This window comes from Equus asinus, chromosome 3 (genome assembly GCF_041296235.1).
Source record: "Equus asinus isolate D_3611 breed Donkey chromosome 3, EquAss-T2T_v2, whole genome shotgun sequence".
NCBI lineage: Eukaryota > Metazoa > Chordata > Mammalia > Perissodactyla > Equidae > Equus > Equus asinus.
This window is the reverse complement of record NC_091792.1, coordinates 123,189,845-123,207,645: the sequence shown is the minus strand read 5'-3', so window position 1 is coordinate 123,207,645 and position 17,801 is coordinate 123,189,845. Positions and strand designations below refer to the sequence as shown.

Here is a 17,801-nt window from a genome sequence, read left to right as displayed (position 1 = left end):
AGGGTTTCAAAGATTGGGAACAATTACTAAATCGAATAACTAGGTCATAAATGCAGAGAATTGTAGCAATTATCTTCTGATCCAACCTCTTTATCTTACAGATGCGAAAAACACACTAGAAAAGTCACAGCTGGACTTGGGTCTCCTCACTCAGTCCACTGTAGTTTCCTCTACACAGTCATGCGCCGCTTAATGACGGGGCTACGTCTGAGAGAGGCAGCCTTGGGCGATTTTGTTGTGCGAACATCATAGCAATAGCGTATACTCACACAAACCTTGACGGTACGGCCTACTACACACCTAGATTATATGGTACTAATCTTATGGGACCACCATCATATACGTGGTCTGTCGTTGACCAAAATGTCATTATACAGCACACAACAGGACTACATTTTATCCTGTTATTTCTTTCTAAAGTGTAAGAATTTCAGCACATTTATTTCTAAGGCAACTAAATATTTTATTAAAACTTCATTTATAAAAGATGTCACATATTGGGGGCTGGCCCTATGGCTGAGTGGTTAAAGTTCTGTGTGTTCTGCTTTGGTGGCCCATGTTCATGGGTTCAGATCCTGGGCAGGGACCTACTCCACTCATCAGCCATGCTGTGGAGGCATCCCACATACAAAATAGAGGGAGACTGGCAAAGATGTTAGCTCAGGGCTAATCTTACTCAAGCAAAAAAATAATAAAAAGAGGAAGGTTGGCAACAGATATTAGCTCAGGGCAAATCTTCCTCACTGAAAAAAAAAGATATCACATATTGATATACATTACTTTAAAACAAATAACTTCAAGCAAAAAGGAAAAACACATTTAAGTACTAAGAAGGTAACAAATGATAAATCCGTAAGAAAAAGAGTAAAGAAACTGTTACCCATGTATAGCTATTACCTATTGTTATGGGTCTAATTCTTCCCCTCAAAAAAGATATGCTGGAGTCCCAACCCCCAGTGCTTCCAAGGTGACCTTCATTGGAGATTCACAGAAGGAACCAAGTTATAATGTGGTAACTAAGGCAGGCCCTAACCCAATAGGAATGGAGTCCTTAAAAATAGGAAATTTGGACACAGAGACAGACATGCACAGAGGGAAGAAACCCAGGGAGAAATGGAGGGAGGCTGGGAAGAGATCCTTCTCTACAGCCCTCAGAAGGAGCAAGCCTGCCGGCATCTTGATTGCAGACTTCTGACCTCTAGAACCATAAAACAATACATTTCTGCTGTTTAAGCCACTCAGTTTGTGGTCCTTTGTTACAGCAGCCCCAAGAAACTAATACACCAGCATTCACTTTTAAATGACTTAAAAAAACCCAAAACCCATACGTACATCATAGTATTTTTTAGGTTTTAGAAACAAAGGTACATGGAATTACTTATTAGAGATTCATTACAATTAATTGGTGCTGAAACCAAATCCATGAAACAAGTGCAAACACTTACTTCACTTCTGAGGAGTTGCTCTGCTTTGCTTCTGTTCATATTTCTGCAATACCATCTGAACAGAAAAAGATACTTTTAAGGCAGTTTTAAAAATTATTTTTTATTCTTTTTAAGAAAGTAATACTGGGGCCAGCCCCGTGGCATGGTGGTTAAGTTCAGCGTGCTCCACTTCAGCGCCCCAGGTTCACGGGTTCAGATCCCAGGGGTGGACCTACATCACGCGTCAGCCATGCTGTGGCAGCAACCCACATATAAAGTAGAGGAAGACTGGCACAGATGTTGGCTCAGGGCTAATCTTCCTCAAGCAAAACAAGAGGAAGATTGGCAACAGATGTTAGCTCAGGGCAAATCTTCCTCAGCACAAAAAAAAAGGGGAGGTAATATTGCTCATCAGTAACAAATACAATAAATATCACTCATAATTTCAATAATCAATAAGAGATCACTGATAATCTCAATAATACAGACAACCACTGGTAACATTTGGGTGTACATACTTTCATACTTTTTCTACCGATATTTTTATGAAAACATATATATATATGAATTCTTATTTTTTATTAAAGTGGAATAAAACTATACTTGCTATATCATAACCTGAATTTTTCATATAACAGTATATGATAGACATCTTTGCAAAGCAATATAGGCCTATGCATGATGGTATGGATGTGCCATAATTTACTCAAGTGATTCTTCATTATTCAACATAAAGCTCATTTCTAGTTTTTCACTGTTATAATAACAGCAAGAATGAATTTTACTCCACAGACTCAAACATGCAGGAAATGTCACTTTATATTATTGTCTTAATTAAAATTAAATCTTATCCCAAGCCCCCATCTGACCAATAGGCAGTAGATTCCATCTCAAGTCATTACGGAGGCTCCCACATTGAATTTCACAAAGGTCCCAAGAGTCAAAAGAAACAGCAAAACAGAAGAGTAGGCCCTGGGTCTTCCAGACTTACCAGTTCTAGTGCAGCCCCAAGCCCTGGTGGTCACCGAGGCTCTACTGTAGGAATCCCACCGCGGCCAGGCAGCAGCGCCCACCTCCCCATCAGGTCCCACCACCACTCTGTGCCACATCCCCCAGCCCCTGCAGATCTGTGCCCCTTCTTTCCCAAGGAAAGACAGATCCTGCCATCTCCCGCCTCATCCTCAGAGGTACTCCCCTCTCCCTGCTTCCCCCAGCCCAGTCTCTCCAGAGATTATAAACCAGAGAATGTGAATTCAGCCTGTTTTCTTGGCCTTCAGTTTTAAACTTGGGTTTTTTTTTTTGGTTTTTGTTTGTTTGTTTTAGATGCCCTTTAGTGGGTAGAGAGTCCTCCACCACAGTCATCTTTCCTGAGGCTTCCAATAGTATGAAACTAGCTTAGCCCATCTGGACATCTGAATTTTCCACCCCTAGCTCAGCCTCTTATAAAAAAATCCATCACCTGCTTTTGGCCCAGCAAACACCCTGAGACAGACGAACACAAAGGCCTTCTCTGACTGAGGAAGGGAAAAATACAAAGAAAAACTACAATGTAAGATCTTTTTTTGTCTGGATTCTTCTATGCAGTTGTAGTGGCCAAACACCAATTACAATCTCAATACAAGCTGATGAGTGTTATTTTATTTGTGGCCTGAGGTGATTAACCAGGCCTCAGAATTACGGGTACTAAGGTCTCATTGCTGTGGACCTCACTTCCTGAACTGAGACCAAGTCCAACAAAATTGCAGTTCTGATCTGAATCCAATTGAGAAATACAATAAACAAGAAGAACAGAATGGATTCTGTCTCAAAAGGGTTTCCAGTGATACAAGAAACATTTGGCAGGATGCCAAAAACAGTTATAAAAATTAATTAAGGAAAGGTAACTGGAGTTCTCATTATGCATTATAACCAGCAGGATCTGAAAGATTAAAAAAATTCTCTTTGGGGCCAGCCTAGCGGCACAGTGGTTAAGTTTGCACATTCCTTCAGTGGCCTAGGGTTCACGGGTTCAGATCCCAGGCGCGGACCTACACACCGCTCATCCAGCCATGCTGTGGTGGCATCCCACATACAAAAAAATAGAGGAAGACTGGCAACAGATGTTAGCTCAGGGCCAATCTTCCTCACACACACACAAAAATTCTCTTTATTAATAACAGAAGATCCAACCCCACATCTTCACAGTAAGAGTAAGCAACAGAGGTTTAGTCTCACGTTCAGATGCAAGAAATCAGTAGAGCTAAACTGTAGCTCTCAAGAGGAAATTAGGTATGAAATACTCAGAGAAAGAAAGAGGTCTTTTAGTCACCTGGTATACACAAGCTCCCTTGGAAGGGATAAAGGAAATAAGGAAAGAAAAGGAATCCACTGCACAAAGGGCAGGCTCTTCAAAATCCTGTTCCCAGGGGTCATTTTTATGGCATTTGCAGATTCTCCAGACAGAATGTTTTCCCTCCTTAGTATATAAACTCAGACCTTTCAGAGTATATTGAAGGAAGAAAGGAGGAAGGAGTGATGAACAAATAAACCGATGAATCAACTCGTGGTGAGTATTTCCTAACAGTTCTTTGTGGCTTCTGTCCCTTTTCTATGATGCCCAGCACCAGGCGAGAAGGGAAAGACAGTAGTGGCTCTGCTGAGTTCATCCCGTCAGGAAGGACCACACACATGGGTAAAATGTGAAGGAGCCCACATGGTGGGCAGGGGAGCACCGCCACACAGATGCCAGCCCATGGACATCTCTCACAAGCCCATCACAGAAATGCTCTGTTAGAGGCTGGTTAGCTCCTCTGGATGAAGGAACTACCTATCTAGGAAGAATGCCCAGGATGTGTGAGTAACTTGTCATTCCATTCTTAGATATCAAAACTCTAATGTGAATGAGGTTTTCAGATTGGCTAGTCACTTCAAAACACTCCAGAGGAATAGGACTTCACAGTGGTGTCTGAACAGAGGGTAAAAAAGATTTGGGGACACACAGTCCTGTCTGGAAAGGTTGGATCCTGGCCAAGTTTCCTGGGGAGTGTGGGTTGGACAAATCATAAAAAGAAGACAAGGGGTAAAAATGAAGGAAAAATAGAAACCAACCAACCGAGAAACCAGCTATAAGTCTTTTCAATTCTCTAATTTGGCCCTCGCCTCCTATGCCACCCACTCAAAGCCTTATGCTAGACTTTTTCTGCTCTAAACACCCTTTCATTTCTGTCACCTTCTTCCTTTGACATCTTTCCAGCAAGAACATCTTATTGACCATCACAATGAACCCTTTTCTTTCCTGCAGCACTTCCTCTGATCCTCTCCTCCCCAAACTGTTACGTGGGTGCGGAGGTCAGAACTAGGTTACTGATAGCCCCCGGAGCTGCGGGCCTGGCAACCCTGTGTCCGGCCCAGTGCGCTGTCTGTTGCCTGGGATGACTCCTAGGCCCAAACAAACAGAAGAGCTCTTGATTCAACAAAAGGCTTTTTAACTCTTGGGATACTTAAGATGTGTCACAGGATGAGCTGTAGCAAACAACAGCACACACCACGGAGTGGGAAGACAGCAGGAGACGAGGGGCACTCTGACTGTCCACCCTGAGAACAGGTTTCCCCTTTCTCACCTAGCACAATGCCATCGGGAATCCCTGACCGCTGGGCAGATGGCTGAGGGGACTCCCGGCCCGGAGACTGTACATAGCAGGTGAATTCACTTAGTCACGCAGAGGAGGAGAAAAAATTTCACCTATCCAAAAAACTCATGGCAATGAATCATAAACTTCTTAAGATTCTTATCTGTAATCCCATGAGTCGTAAGGGGAGTTCTCACATTCAGATAAGGATTATCTGGTTTCCAAGAACATCCCTCCCCAAATTATCATCTAGTTCTCAGATCACTTTAAAATCAGGTCCAAGTTTTCACCTTTTACTATCTTCCCTAATTCTAAGGATTTTGCTATATTTTCCTAAAATTTATTTAAGAACAGAAATACTATTTTATTTACATATTTTTTATACCATCACCTACTTCTAAAACAACTTTGAGGGATCACACCACTGAGTGCTGTGACTTTTGAACCTATTAATCCTTTTCTAGATTTGAAGGTATACTCACATTACAGGGACTGACATGGACAGTTTTTTGGTGTTTTTTTTGGCTAGTGGTGGTGGTGGTGTTTTGAAAGAAGTGAATGAAGTATCAACACACCACCTCCGAAGGACTACAAAAGAGTATTTGGTATATATGAGCCTCTCATTAAAACCTGGCCTTGTACTGCTAGTGGGCATATAAATAGTATGCCCATTATGTTCTCTGGAAAGCAATGTGATGGCATGCATTAGGAGTCTTAACAAGTTCATTCCTAGTCTTTAGCCCAGCAGATTCTTAGAGATATAGTATAACCACAGGCTCTCTAGGACCAGTTCAACTGACCCCATCTTTTATCAACAGAGTGATTAAGAATTGTCTTTCAGAAAATGTGCAAAGTCTCGTAGCCAGAGCATGCGCAGAGAAAGAAGTCTTGACCCGAAATGACTGCAGAACCAAAGATGTGGAACCAAAGACAAGGACACGACTGGAATTTAAAAGTAGGACTCTTCTCAGAAGCAAGGGGTCCCTCATTCAGGAAGACTCGGTGTTAAAATTCCTTCCCCACCTCATTGAAAATGTTTAGAACCCTATCATAAAAGTTGAGAACCTCATCATAAGTGTTTAGAACCCTGTCATAAATATTTAAAACTTTACCATAAAGGCTTGAAACCCACCAATCAAAACCTGTCCCGCCAGCGTTTCCACATGCCAGCCTGTTCTCCCTAACCTCTTAAATTTCACCCCAAATCCTGAATCGGGGAGGCAGACCTGAGGGCATGTGCCCCCTGTCTCCCTGTAGGTCAATCTCACAGAGTAAAGCTGATCTCTTTTCCCACAGGCTGATGCCGTAATTAACGGGCCACTTATGCACATCAGGCAAGAGAACCCCAATTTTGTGCAGTAACACTAGTTTAAGACTAGATAAAGCAGGAAGAAGTCCCAGTTATTTTTACATAGCAAAGTTGCCTAAACAACATAATGCCACACAAGTAAGTAAATGATTATATAAATTATTGCATATCCATGTGCCATATGCCTGGTTATACAGTTCCTGATACATGCTAAGACCTCGGTAAATATTTGATGAATTTATGACTGAATGAAATATAATGCACTTATGAAAATGTTTTCAAAGAATACACAATGGTGTAAAGAAATACACTCGTAGTACTGTTAAGTGGAACAAATAGGATATAAAACAGCATATACAGCATGACCTTATTTTTTTAAAAAAAGAGTAAAAAGATTGAAAGAAAATATACTAATGTTGACAGAGGCCAACTCTAGTTGACTCATGAGTAATTTTTCTTATTAACATTTTTCATACTTTCAAACAATTTTAAAACAATAATCATATATTATTATAATTAAAAAAAATAAATGTTTTTCTAAAGGCCACACTGGGAAACTGAATTCTGATTTGTTGAATAAATGAACAGTGATCGATATTTCAAAGTCAGCTAAGATGTGATTTGTTTTAAATCAATTGCTTGTGTATCTCCATATATAGTACCCTCGGGTAAAGTGTATTACAGAAACTAATTCTCACAACGTCGTTTACCACCCTAGACAACTGAGTTAAGACTGTGTCAGTGCCACCTTCTAAAGATAATGAAAGATATCCACTAATCTCCAAAATGCCTTACATAATTAGGAAAATGAAAACATTTTCTCATTTTTCAAATTCACAAAATAACCATTTACTTACTCATACTGATCTAAGTTGTTTGATTTCTTTCCCGTTACATAATTACTTGGGATATATCCTTCACTCCTAGAAATAAGAGAAATACTTTAGGTAAGCTGAAATTATCTTAGTGAGAGGTTATTAAAAGAAAAATTATTGCCTTTCTCAAATAATTAGAGCATAATATTTCCTAAATCTTATAAGAAAGACTAGGTGACCCCCAATAATTCAATGTATCTATAGCATTTGATGCTTTACAAAATACTTCCTCATTTGATCCTCACAAAAATTCTGAGGTAGACAGGCATTACTGTACTGACCTTCTTGTGAGGAAACCAAGGCTTAGAAAGATTAACAGACTTTCTCAAGGTCCCAAAGCTAGCCAGCAACAGGGCCAGAAGTGGAACTCTGAACTGGTGACTAGGTTCAGAGCATTCCTGATACCCCAAGATGCTTCTCTTAAATTCACAATTTCTTGGGATGCTTTAAGGAAACCACTACTTCAGAAAAGTTAAAGTCTTGGATAAAAACACCCGTCACTCCAATACCTCATGTAGAGGCTTGTTTCACAGAGGGTAGTCCCTGACGTCTACATCAGTAGCATCTGGGTCGCTTGTTAAAAAGGCAAATTCTTGCATCATATCCCAAAAGACTTGAATTGAGAAGGTCTCTTTGGGGCCAAGCAATCTTCAGTTTTACCCCAGATGACTCTTAGGTACACTGCAGTTTAAGAAGCACTCAGAGCAGGCAGAATTTGGTAGGAGCCAAGATTTTCAGCATAAGATAAAAGAGATACACGTATAAAATTTAAAAATTGAGTTAAAACCTTGTAATCTTAAGTTTGAACTTGAACTATGAGTAAGAACTCACAAAACACAACACACACACATGAGTGTATATAGGTAGCTGTGTTGAACTGAGAAAGGCCTAGAAGCAATGACAATCCGGTAACAATTAGAATCCTAGCACCCCAACTGTTGTCTCTAAATACTATTTGTGACTAAAAGGAGCCAGCACATCTTGGAAAAATGGCAAATTGAAGGTTTGTCCAGGAAAAACACAAGATGAACTTAAGCCATTTTATTTTACCCAGAAAGCAAGGAAGCTAAGACTAAAGGGGTCCCCAACCAAAACAGCTACCACTGACCTAAGATGGGACAATTCAAGCCAAATGAATAATGACTGCAATGATTAAAACCAAATATATAAGCACCCATAATAACACTAAAAAAATTATTGGTTACCATTGCTATCACTAGAGGAAGCTCAGTCATCAACTTATTATTCTGAAAATTGGTAAAAGGATAAAATCAAAAATTTATCTGGCCTTTCCTGCATGAACTGGTTGATGAGGCAGTTCTTCATTAGAAAATTAATAAATTAAAAAATTAATAAATGCAGATGGAATGACAGAATTAGAAAATCATTTGGCAATCCCTAATGAAATAATGAATGTAAGCAATAATCATTAATGATGCCAAAATCATTAGGTGAAACACTGATGAAGAACTTTATGATGGAGAAACAAGGTTGACACCTGAACCACTGAGCAATCTTCATATCATTAGAAGTGGGAAAACCAGGGATCAACTTCTAAATGTGATCAAGCCTCTTGATTACAGTTGACAGGAAATATAGGACATAAAGAGATATTAAATGATGCCACTTGTAAGCAATTAGCTTAACCTAGAGTGTGGCTCATTTCATAGGGTAAATTATCTGGTTTCATCAGTAAGTCAAAAATGAAAAAAAGGATGGAGACTGCTGTGGAATAAAAGAGAGACATAAGACACATATCAGCCAAAAGACAATATGTGGACCTTGTTTTAATCTTGATAAAACTGTAAAAATACATATTAGAGCTAATCAGAGGACACTCAAATTACATACAGTCATGGATCGCTTAACAACAGGGATACATTCTGAGAAATGCATCATTGGATGATTTCATCATTGTGCGGACATGATAGTGTCCTTACACAAACCTAGACGGTGTAGCCTACTATCCACTTAGGCTATATGGTACTAATCTTATGGGACCACCATCGTATATGTGGTCCATAACTGAACAAAACATCAGTATGCAGCACATGACCGTAACTGGCACATCCTTAGACCTGTGCCAGAGGGACACCTGCTCTGCCCTCACACTTTCAAGAGCATGCCATGTTCCCTCAGCCCTCTTCTAGACCACCAACTGGGTAACTAGGACCCCAGAATTCTCTGCCAATTGCCAAGGCCTACATGAGCCTTTCCAGTGGGTTTGTCCTCTGAAAAGCCAAGTATGCTACTCATGTGTACCTCCTTCCACCCCAGGTCCAAGAGGTGGTCATGTTGGGGGGTAGCTGTTGCAAGCAATCTAGACAGGGCTTGGATGACAGCTGTGAGATGAAGTGTGGGACAGAACGAAAGAGAGAAGGGAGGCACCCTGGGAGGTCAGCCCTCTGTGCGCTGTCACATTCTGGCACAGAACCCTCAAGCTCTGCCTTGTCATTTTGAAGGTATGTTTGTCAAGTTAGAGGATAAGTTATATTTTATTTACCAGTTTGTTAGCTTGACTTATAACTACTAGATACTAAGATATGTGCTATCTGGGCTTCATTCATACTCTTCTTCCAGTCCCAAAAATGGTAGGGAAAAGTCTATAGTTAACTGTTAAATATGACAATGACACAGAAGTTGTTTAAAAAAAATCTTTAGCAGTTAGACTTTGGCGTGAAATGATATGATAATTTGAGTTTACTTTTAAATATTGTAGGAAAAAACAATTGGGAGGATTGGTAAATCAAGACATTAACTATTGGTAATTTTTGAAGTCAAGTTACAAGAGGCTCCATTATACTATTATGTACTTTTATGGATGTTTGAAGATTTCTAAATAAAAAAATAAAAGTCAATCTTCTACAGTGTTTGGCAAAGAAAAGCAGTGACAACCTCCTTGTAAACATAGAACAAAAGGTTAGGAGCTCTCAAGAAGGTAAAAAGGCACAGCAAACCAGCACTCAGGAGATGTACCGTTGCTGAGAAATGAGCAGACGAGGAGGACCTGCCTAACCCAGGGGCTTCCAGTGCTTCTCCCGAAGTGGACTGAGGAATGGAGAATTGGAATTGGGGGTGGGGCAGGGAGGCGAGAAAGCAGACTTGCAGGGAGGGTGTGCTCTGGACAGGACAAAAAGTCCTCCTCTTCTTATCCATGGGAACTCAGAATATCAACAGGGTTATATTTCAGAGGTAAGCAGAGGATACAGGATTTCTTAATGAAGTCTAAAAGATACTCATCCCCTAAGTTTATCCCTATTTACCCATTTTTTTATCGATAATAAGGGTTGAAAGGACTGTCCCCTTTAAATCCTTAATTACCTTCCATAAATCATGCTTGTTTTTAAATTTCTTGCTGTACGTGTACACACACACACCTATGTACATACATACAGACATCCATGTATTCTCCCTCTCTCTCTCTTAGAAGAATCTAAGATTATTTACTTACCTCAGGGAGGAAAAAAATAAAATCTAATTTCCCCCAAACTCAAAATAATCCAATTAAACATATGATGGACCAGAAAGAGACCAGTGTAATGTATTCTAATTTCTAGAAAGAGGTAGTTGATCCATTTACATTTATTGAATCACCACTAAGAATACATTGTGTTACTGCAAAGTAATAATGTGCACTTTCACTTATGGCTGGCTGAACTAGTCTCAGAACATGATAGTTGGAGATTATCCTCTTCTCACTCAGCACTTAACTCCCACGTACCCACTGTGTGTCATGCACAGACTGGGAATACTTACCCGTATTTATCTCTCGCTCTCCACCAATGAACATCATTCTTCTCTAATATGATATACTCTTGGCCTCTCTCTAATCTGAGGTCATGTGCTTCTGTCGCTTGGAAATCATACATAGCTACAACTATTTCTTCACTATTATCTTCTTCTTCAATTGGAATTGGTGGGGGAGGCCTTCGCTAAGAAAAGAGCATGACACGTGAAAGTTTAGTCTTCTGTTTCAAAACTGGATGTGAAGTACAACACTAAATGATTCACACATCACCACAGAATAAAGCAGAAATCTCAAGTCTACCCAATACAATCTGGTGAGGCTTCCCAGGAGTTTGATGATGTTGATGCTATCGGACCTCTCATGGGTTTCAGAATACAGGACATGAGCAAAAGTTGTCTCTAAACATCAGAAGGCTGCTGCTCAGTGTCAGGGCGAGCTTTCCAGGGAGAGGTAAGAGTAATATGTGAGGAGCAACCAGGAGGACTAAAGATGGACCCACCGTTCAAATGCCCTGCGATGGGGAAAAAGCACACTACGGAGTGGAATCTTCTATCAGGTCTCTTCCCACTCAAAGGAATCTGCACTTCTTTGTGCCTACTATGTGCAAGGCTCCTTGGCACCTAACACAGTTTTTCTCTTAATACTGATCCCATGAAGTAGAGTATATAATTCCCATTTTACAATTGAGGAAACAATGATTTAAGTAACCCACCAAAGGTCACTCATATCAGATTCACGTTGGATCAATACCTGTCTGGGTCCAAACTACATGTTTTCCACCATGCCCTACTCTTCAAAGGCATATCATTAAATCACTGAAGTCAGTCACAACACTATGGTCTTAAGACTGAAATATTCCTTTGAAGTCCCACAGCTCTGATATAATTCTTGAAGCCAAAATACAGGCAAAATGCCAGATGATAAAAGGGACCCCAATTATATATCATACCATTAAATTAAAATTATTTGACACCAAGAAAAACAACCAAATAAGACATAGCATTTCTGTTTCTGATATGACCTTGGGGGTAGGGGTGGGGAACAGCATCACATGAATGAATGCAAACATACTCAATAAACTGAAAATGCTCCCAAAAGTTGAAGACCACCTACCTTCTTTGTTTCTGGTGCTGGAGGTAGTGCTTTTCTTATACCTGAAAATGACAACAACAAAAATAGGTCAAAACCCCATCTACCAACGATTGATAGTTTTAAGGAAAAGTGAAAACGAACACATAAACAAGAAGTCCACTCTGACTCTCGCTCTGGTGCATGGTGCTTGTATCACTATTTAAGAACAGAATTTTTAAAATGCTATTAAAGCTGGTTTGTATTTCTGCCTTCCTGAACAGACTGTAAATGTCATAGGGGTTGGGGCCATGTCTTGTTCTTTATAAACAAGTGGAAATACATCAAACTAAAAAGCTTCTGCTCAGCAAAGGAAATCATCAACAAAATGAAAAGGCAGCCTACAGAAGGGGAGAAAATATTTGCAAACTACATATCTGATAAGGAGTTAATACCCAAAATATACAAGGAACTCATACAACTCAATAGCAAAAAAATCAAATAACTCCACTAAAAATGAGCAGAGGATCTGAATAGACATTTTTCCAAAGAAGACATACAAATGGCCAGCAGGTAAATAAAAGGGTGCTCAACATCACTAATCATTAGAGAAATGCAAATCAAAACCACAATGAGATATCACCTCACACCTGTCAGGATGGCTGTTATCAAAAACACAAGAGATAAATGCTGGCGAGGATGCGGAGAAAAGGGAAGCCTTGTACACTGTTGGTGGGGATGCAAATTGTGCAGCCACTATGGAAAACAGTTAGAGGTTCCTCAAGAAATTAAAAATAGAACTACCATATTGACCCAGCAATCCTCCTTCTGGGTATATACACAAAGGAAACGAAATCAGTACCTCAAAGAGATATCTGCACGCCTACGTTCACTGCAGCATTATTCACAATAGCCAAGACATGGAAACAACCCCAGTGTCCATCAACAGATGCATGGATAAGAAAATGTGGTGTGTGTATATATATCATGGAATATTATTCAGTCTTAAAAAAAGGAAGAAAATCCTACCATTTGCAACAACATGGGTGAACTTGGAAGACATTACACTAAATGAAATAGGTCAGACAGAGAAAGACAAATACCTCATGGTATCATTTATATGTGGAATCTTAAAAAAAAAAAAAGTCAAACTTATAGAAACAGAAAGTAGAAAAGTGGTTGCCAGCGGCTGGGGAGTGGAGTAGGTGAAATACAGATGTTGATAAAAGGGGACAACTTTCAGTTATAAGATGAATGAGGTCTGAGGATCTGAAGTCTAACATGGTGACTATAGTTGGTAACACTGTACTGTATAATTAAAATTTACTAAGAGTATAGAACTTAAATGTTCTCATACACACACACACACACACACACACACACAAAGGTAAACACATGAGGTGATGGATGTGTTAATTAACTCAGTGGGAGGAATCCTTGCACAATGCACAAGTATATCAAACTATCACGTTGTACACTTAAATATCTTACAATTTTATTTGTCAATTATATCTCAATAAAGCTGAGAAAAAAAGCAAAGAAAAGCTGCTGATGGTACCACATTAGGATCACACTTTTAATAGAGTTATTTTTAGCAGGCTTCCATATTGTGATAAAAGCTCCCCAAAATAGACCTTTTGGTTCCAATGGATAGTCCCACTGCTAACTAAATATAATTATTCTCACAAAATATACCTACCCCACATTTACACTGTACTAGCAAAGGTGAAGGCCGTACTTAACCAACATCAAAATCAAAATCATGTCACTTTCTTGCTAGACTAATAATATGTACATCCTGGGCACAATATAATCACAGAATAAAATGAATACTTACTACTCTCAAAAAGATTATATTTTTCACAACCAGGTGCTAGTTTTTCAGTTTGTCTGCAACACTGATAACTTCCATCTGCCCAAAATTTAGGATGATATTTAATCATAATATTATTGTTGTTCTTTATTTCTGTAATTCATAGATACATGAAATGATTAGTGAAATAAAACAAACATAACAAAATGTTTCATAAGTAACACTGTCAATCATTGTTTATTTCTTGGATACCATGTTCATTGTGAGAACACCCTCATAACATCATACAACTCAGAATTCAGAAAATCCATATGGTTCTCTTTCATCTCCTTTTTTGGTGAAGCACCCTTGTTAGCAGAAGTGACCTCTGCTACTCCGTGATGGATAAACACCAAAGTCAGCCCACCACCATTTTGTTCCGCAGAAGAAGCAATGAGAATTGTGCAAGACAAATGCCCTATTTAAACACTTTATGCACAAGTCAATTCATTCACACCAAATGTTGACTACATAGGAAATTTCTTAGAAAATACCAAATCTTATTATGATAAAAGCCCAGCGCTCTATCATCTTCAAATGTATTACACATTAAATGAAAGCATGCTTTTCTCAGAAACTATGTATATGCTACTAGAAGGAATCAGATTTAAAAAAAGGAAATTATCTTCAGTATGTATCACTAACAGTAACAGAATGTCCTTGGAGAAACATTTTTTGTAGATTAAAAGATTATAAATGCAAGATATATTACTGTATTTCTGTTTTAGTGATAACAATGTTATATCCTAAAATTATGTACAGATTAATATTTCAATACAGGGGTTTTACCTTCTTTTAACTTCTTCACCCACCGGTCTCTGCTTTGTGCACTAGGTGCAAAAACGTAAAGTGTGTTAGCATCATGAACAACCTAAAACATAACAAAAGATGCAAGAGGTGAGAAATACTTAGACACAGCACTTCTGTCTAGCACAGAGCTCTCGGTACCACCGACACGAATAAATGATTCTGAAATGACTGAATAAAGTCAATTACTTCAGATCCAAAGAACCTAGATTCCTTTCTTATAAAAGCACATCTATTTTTTCCTGTCTACATTGAGTGGAACACACTTCTTACAAAGGACAGTGTCTTCATAGAAAAAAAATATATACAGAGGCCAGGATGCTTCACTTATCTTGTTATTTCTTGCAATCTAAGTAACTAAAGTTCCTCAGGTAAACTTGGTGTAATAGGGATTATTCTAATCTAGCATTTTTCTGAATAATATTTTAGATGAACGGACTCGTCTTTCGGCATCATTCCTATAGCTTCCTTTTGAGACTTTAAATAATTGCAGTAGCTAACTTTATTAAGCACCAAGTACTCCAACTCTATGCTGTGCGCTTTACAGACATTAACTCAATTAATCCTACCATCAAGGTTTTAGTAATTCCATTTCACAGAGGAAGAGACTCAGGTCTATCCACTGCCCCGCCACTCCCGTATAACTCCAGGAGGCACCATTCACATACAATGCACTGCAAATGGCGCTCGCTAATGGCATGCTTCTCAACCTGCCCATCACCATTTGGTTGGTAACCCAGAAAGCCAGGATCCTGACTCCAGAGCCCAAACTTTTAACCACAAACTCACTAACTCCCAAGGAGTAATTTAACAGTCTTATTCTTAATATCTTTAATATTAATAATAAAATTAAGCCTGGGAAACTAATCCAAGAATTTTGTCTTTGGTCTATCACTTTCCCTTAATGGTCGGTCGCAAGGCAGAAACACTTTAATTGGCTAAAAAGAAATATATGGCTAGAAACTTCCCTTTACCATGTCAACAGCCACTGGATTGAACACAAATAGCTCTTTCATTGATAAACGGCTGTTCCTGACCATATTCAATAGGTAATTCCTTTCCATTCATCATATAAATGCAGTCTAACAGCAATGTGCACGCCATAGAACAAATGATGTTATATTCCATTCAGTGATTAATTCATTCAACTAGCACTTTGCTGGGACTACATAAGATACAAAAATAAATCAAACATGAAGCCTATTTCCAAGACATGTATAGCAATTTCTTATTACAAAACAGAAAGCAAGACATGATAGAGAGGTAAAGATAAGTGCTAAGAGACTTGGGGATATACGCTGCCCCATTTGGTTCATAATTTTCACATTTGTAATACTGTGATTTTGTACTAAGAAATATATATTTGTTCTTCATCCCAGTTCCAGACACAGAGCTCCTAAAACCCTTGGAATTTCCTGCGCTGAGACTGATAAAGATATATTTTGTTATGCTAATGAGATGGCTTTTGGAAAACACCCACAGATGAGGACTGGCCAGTGAAGCCAACCATGTGATTAGAGGGTTGGAACTTTCAGTTCCACTCACCCACTTCCGGGAGGGGCAAGGGGTTAGAGATTGAGCTCAATCACCCATGGCCAATGATGTAATCAATCATGCCTATGTAATGAAGCTGCCATTAAAACTCAAAAAGGAGAGGGGTCAGAGAGCTTCCAGGTTGGTGAACACATGGAGATCTGGGGAGGGCATGGAAGCTTTGTGTCATTTCCCCATACCTTCTCCTGTGCAGCTCTTCCATCTGGCTATTCCTGAGTTACATCCTTTTATAGCAAACCAGTGATGTAGTAAGTAAAATGTTTCTCTGAGTTCTGTGAGCTGCTCTAGCAAATTAATGGAACCTGAGGCAGCGATTGTGGGAAACTCCGATCTATAGCCAGTAAGTTAGAAGCACAGTCGACAACCTGGACTGGCAATTGGCACCGGAAGTCGGGGCAGTCTTGTGGGGCTGAGCCCTTAATCTGTGGAATCTGATACTATCTCTGGGTAGAACAGTGTTGGAACTGAGTTGAATTGTAGGACACCAAGCTGGTCAGAGAATTGCTTGGTGGTGTGTTAAAAAAACAAACACATCGGAATTGAGAGTCAGAATCTTAACACCTCACCCAGGTTAGTCCATGCAATCAACTCCATTCGGAAGAATTAGGTTAAAATGCACCATAAAACCATCATTCTGAATTGACACGGAGGTATCCAGAAAGAACTGCCAGGGCTTGGAACTTTCCGGAAACCTAGGTGTCTCATAATAAGTTATTACAATAGTTTACTTTACTGAGTCTTTACGTTGGGCTAAGCACTTTACACACACGGCCTAGTTTAATCCATCTAGCAGCCCATGTCTCTATTAGCATTAGGATCCTCCTTTTCCAAATGAGAAAACCAAAGTGGGTGAGGTGAAGTCATCTGAGCAGGATCTGTTTGATCTCCTAAGGCTCTTCTTATTCATGTTTCCTCTGAACAGCTTCATGGCCCCTTGACTGTTCCCTTCCTAGAATCCGCCTCTTCAGGCTCCAAACAGTCTAACTGCTCCGCGAAACTCCCTCACGTCAGCACTGTGAGCTTGTAATTTTGTTAAAGCTTGTTAAAGACCAGCTAATCAGAAGAAAATTAATCCAAATTCAGAGTTTTGATAACCAAGACTAGATATATTACTGAGCTAACTCAGGGCATTTGTATTTCTATAAGAAATTTTTAGAAATAGCAACGTAAGCTCAAATAATAAACGTCTACATCTGGCATCTCAGGTAGTTTGGCAGGCTGCCAGGTGAGACATCTGGGGTCCAGGATCCTTCCCTCAGCAAGTCCCGATGGCACCTGTAGGCCACCTCCCATGTCTTCCATACGGACAGCTGACAGTGACAGAGGGAATCTGGGGAGCCTTGTTTCTTGTGTGTCTCGCATCTTCTGTGAGTCAGCCTTTCACAGGAGAGGCTGTCAGGGAAGGAAGAGCTCTGCAGACCTTGAGGCACAGAAGCCATTTCAACAAGGTGGAAATATACTCTCCTTTGGTAACACTGCTAACTTACTAGTTACCCGCCCTGCTATTTATATGTTCATTCACTCATTCATTTATCCAACAGACTTTTAATAACAGT

The 17,801-nt window shown here is 39.5% G+C and overlaps 1 protein-coding gene across 6 annotated transcripts in view; it reads right to left on the bottom strand.

Annotated features, from left to right (window-relative positions):
- The window catches only part of TEC (tec protein tyrosine kinase), a 123,649-nt gene that overhangs the window by 14,620 nt on the left and 91,228 nt on the right, over window positions 1–17,801 (bottom strand). For all 6 annotated transcript variants that reach the window (XM_014857120.3, XM_014857119.3, XM_070505934.1 and 3 more), the window contains 6 exons: window positions 14,674–14,755; window positions 13,870–13,998; window positions 12,078–12,118; window positions 10,973–11,148; window positions 7,199–7,264; window positions 1,446–1,500 (listed from right to left, as the gene is read on the bottom strand). In XM_014857120.3, the coding sequence (XP_014712606.1) occupies window positions 1,446–1,500; window positions 7,199–7,264; window positions 10,973–11,148; window positions 12,078–12,118; window positions 13,870–13,998; window positions 14,674–14,755 (549 nt within the window). The remainder of the gene's footprint in view (window positions 1–1,445; window positions 1,501–7,198; window positions 7,265–10,972; window positions 11,149–12,077; window positions 12,119–13,869; window positions 13,999–14,673; window positions 14,756–17,801) is intronic.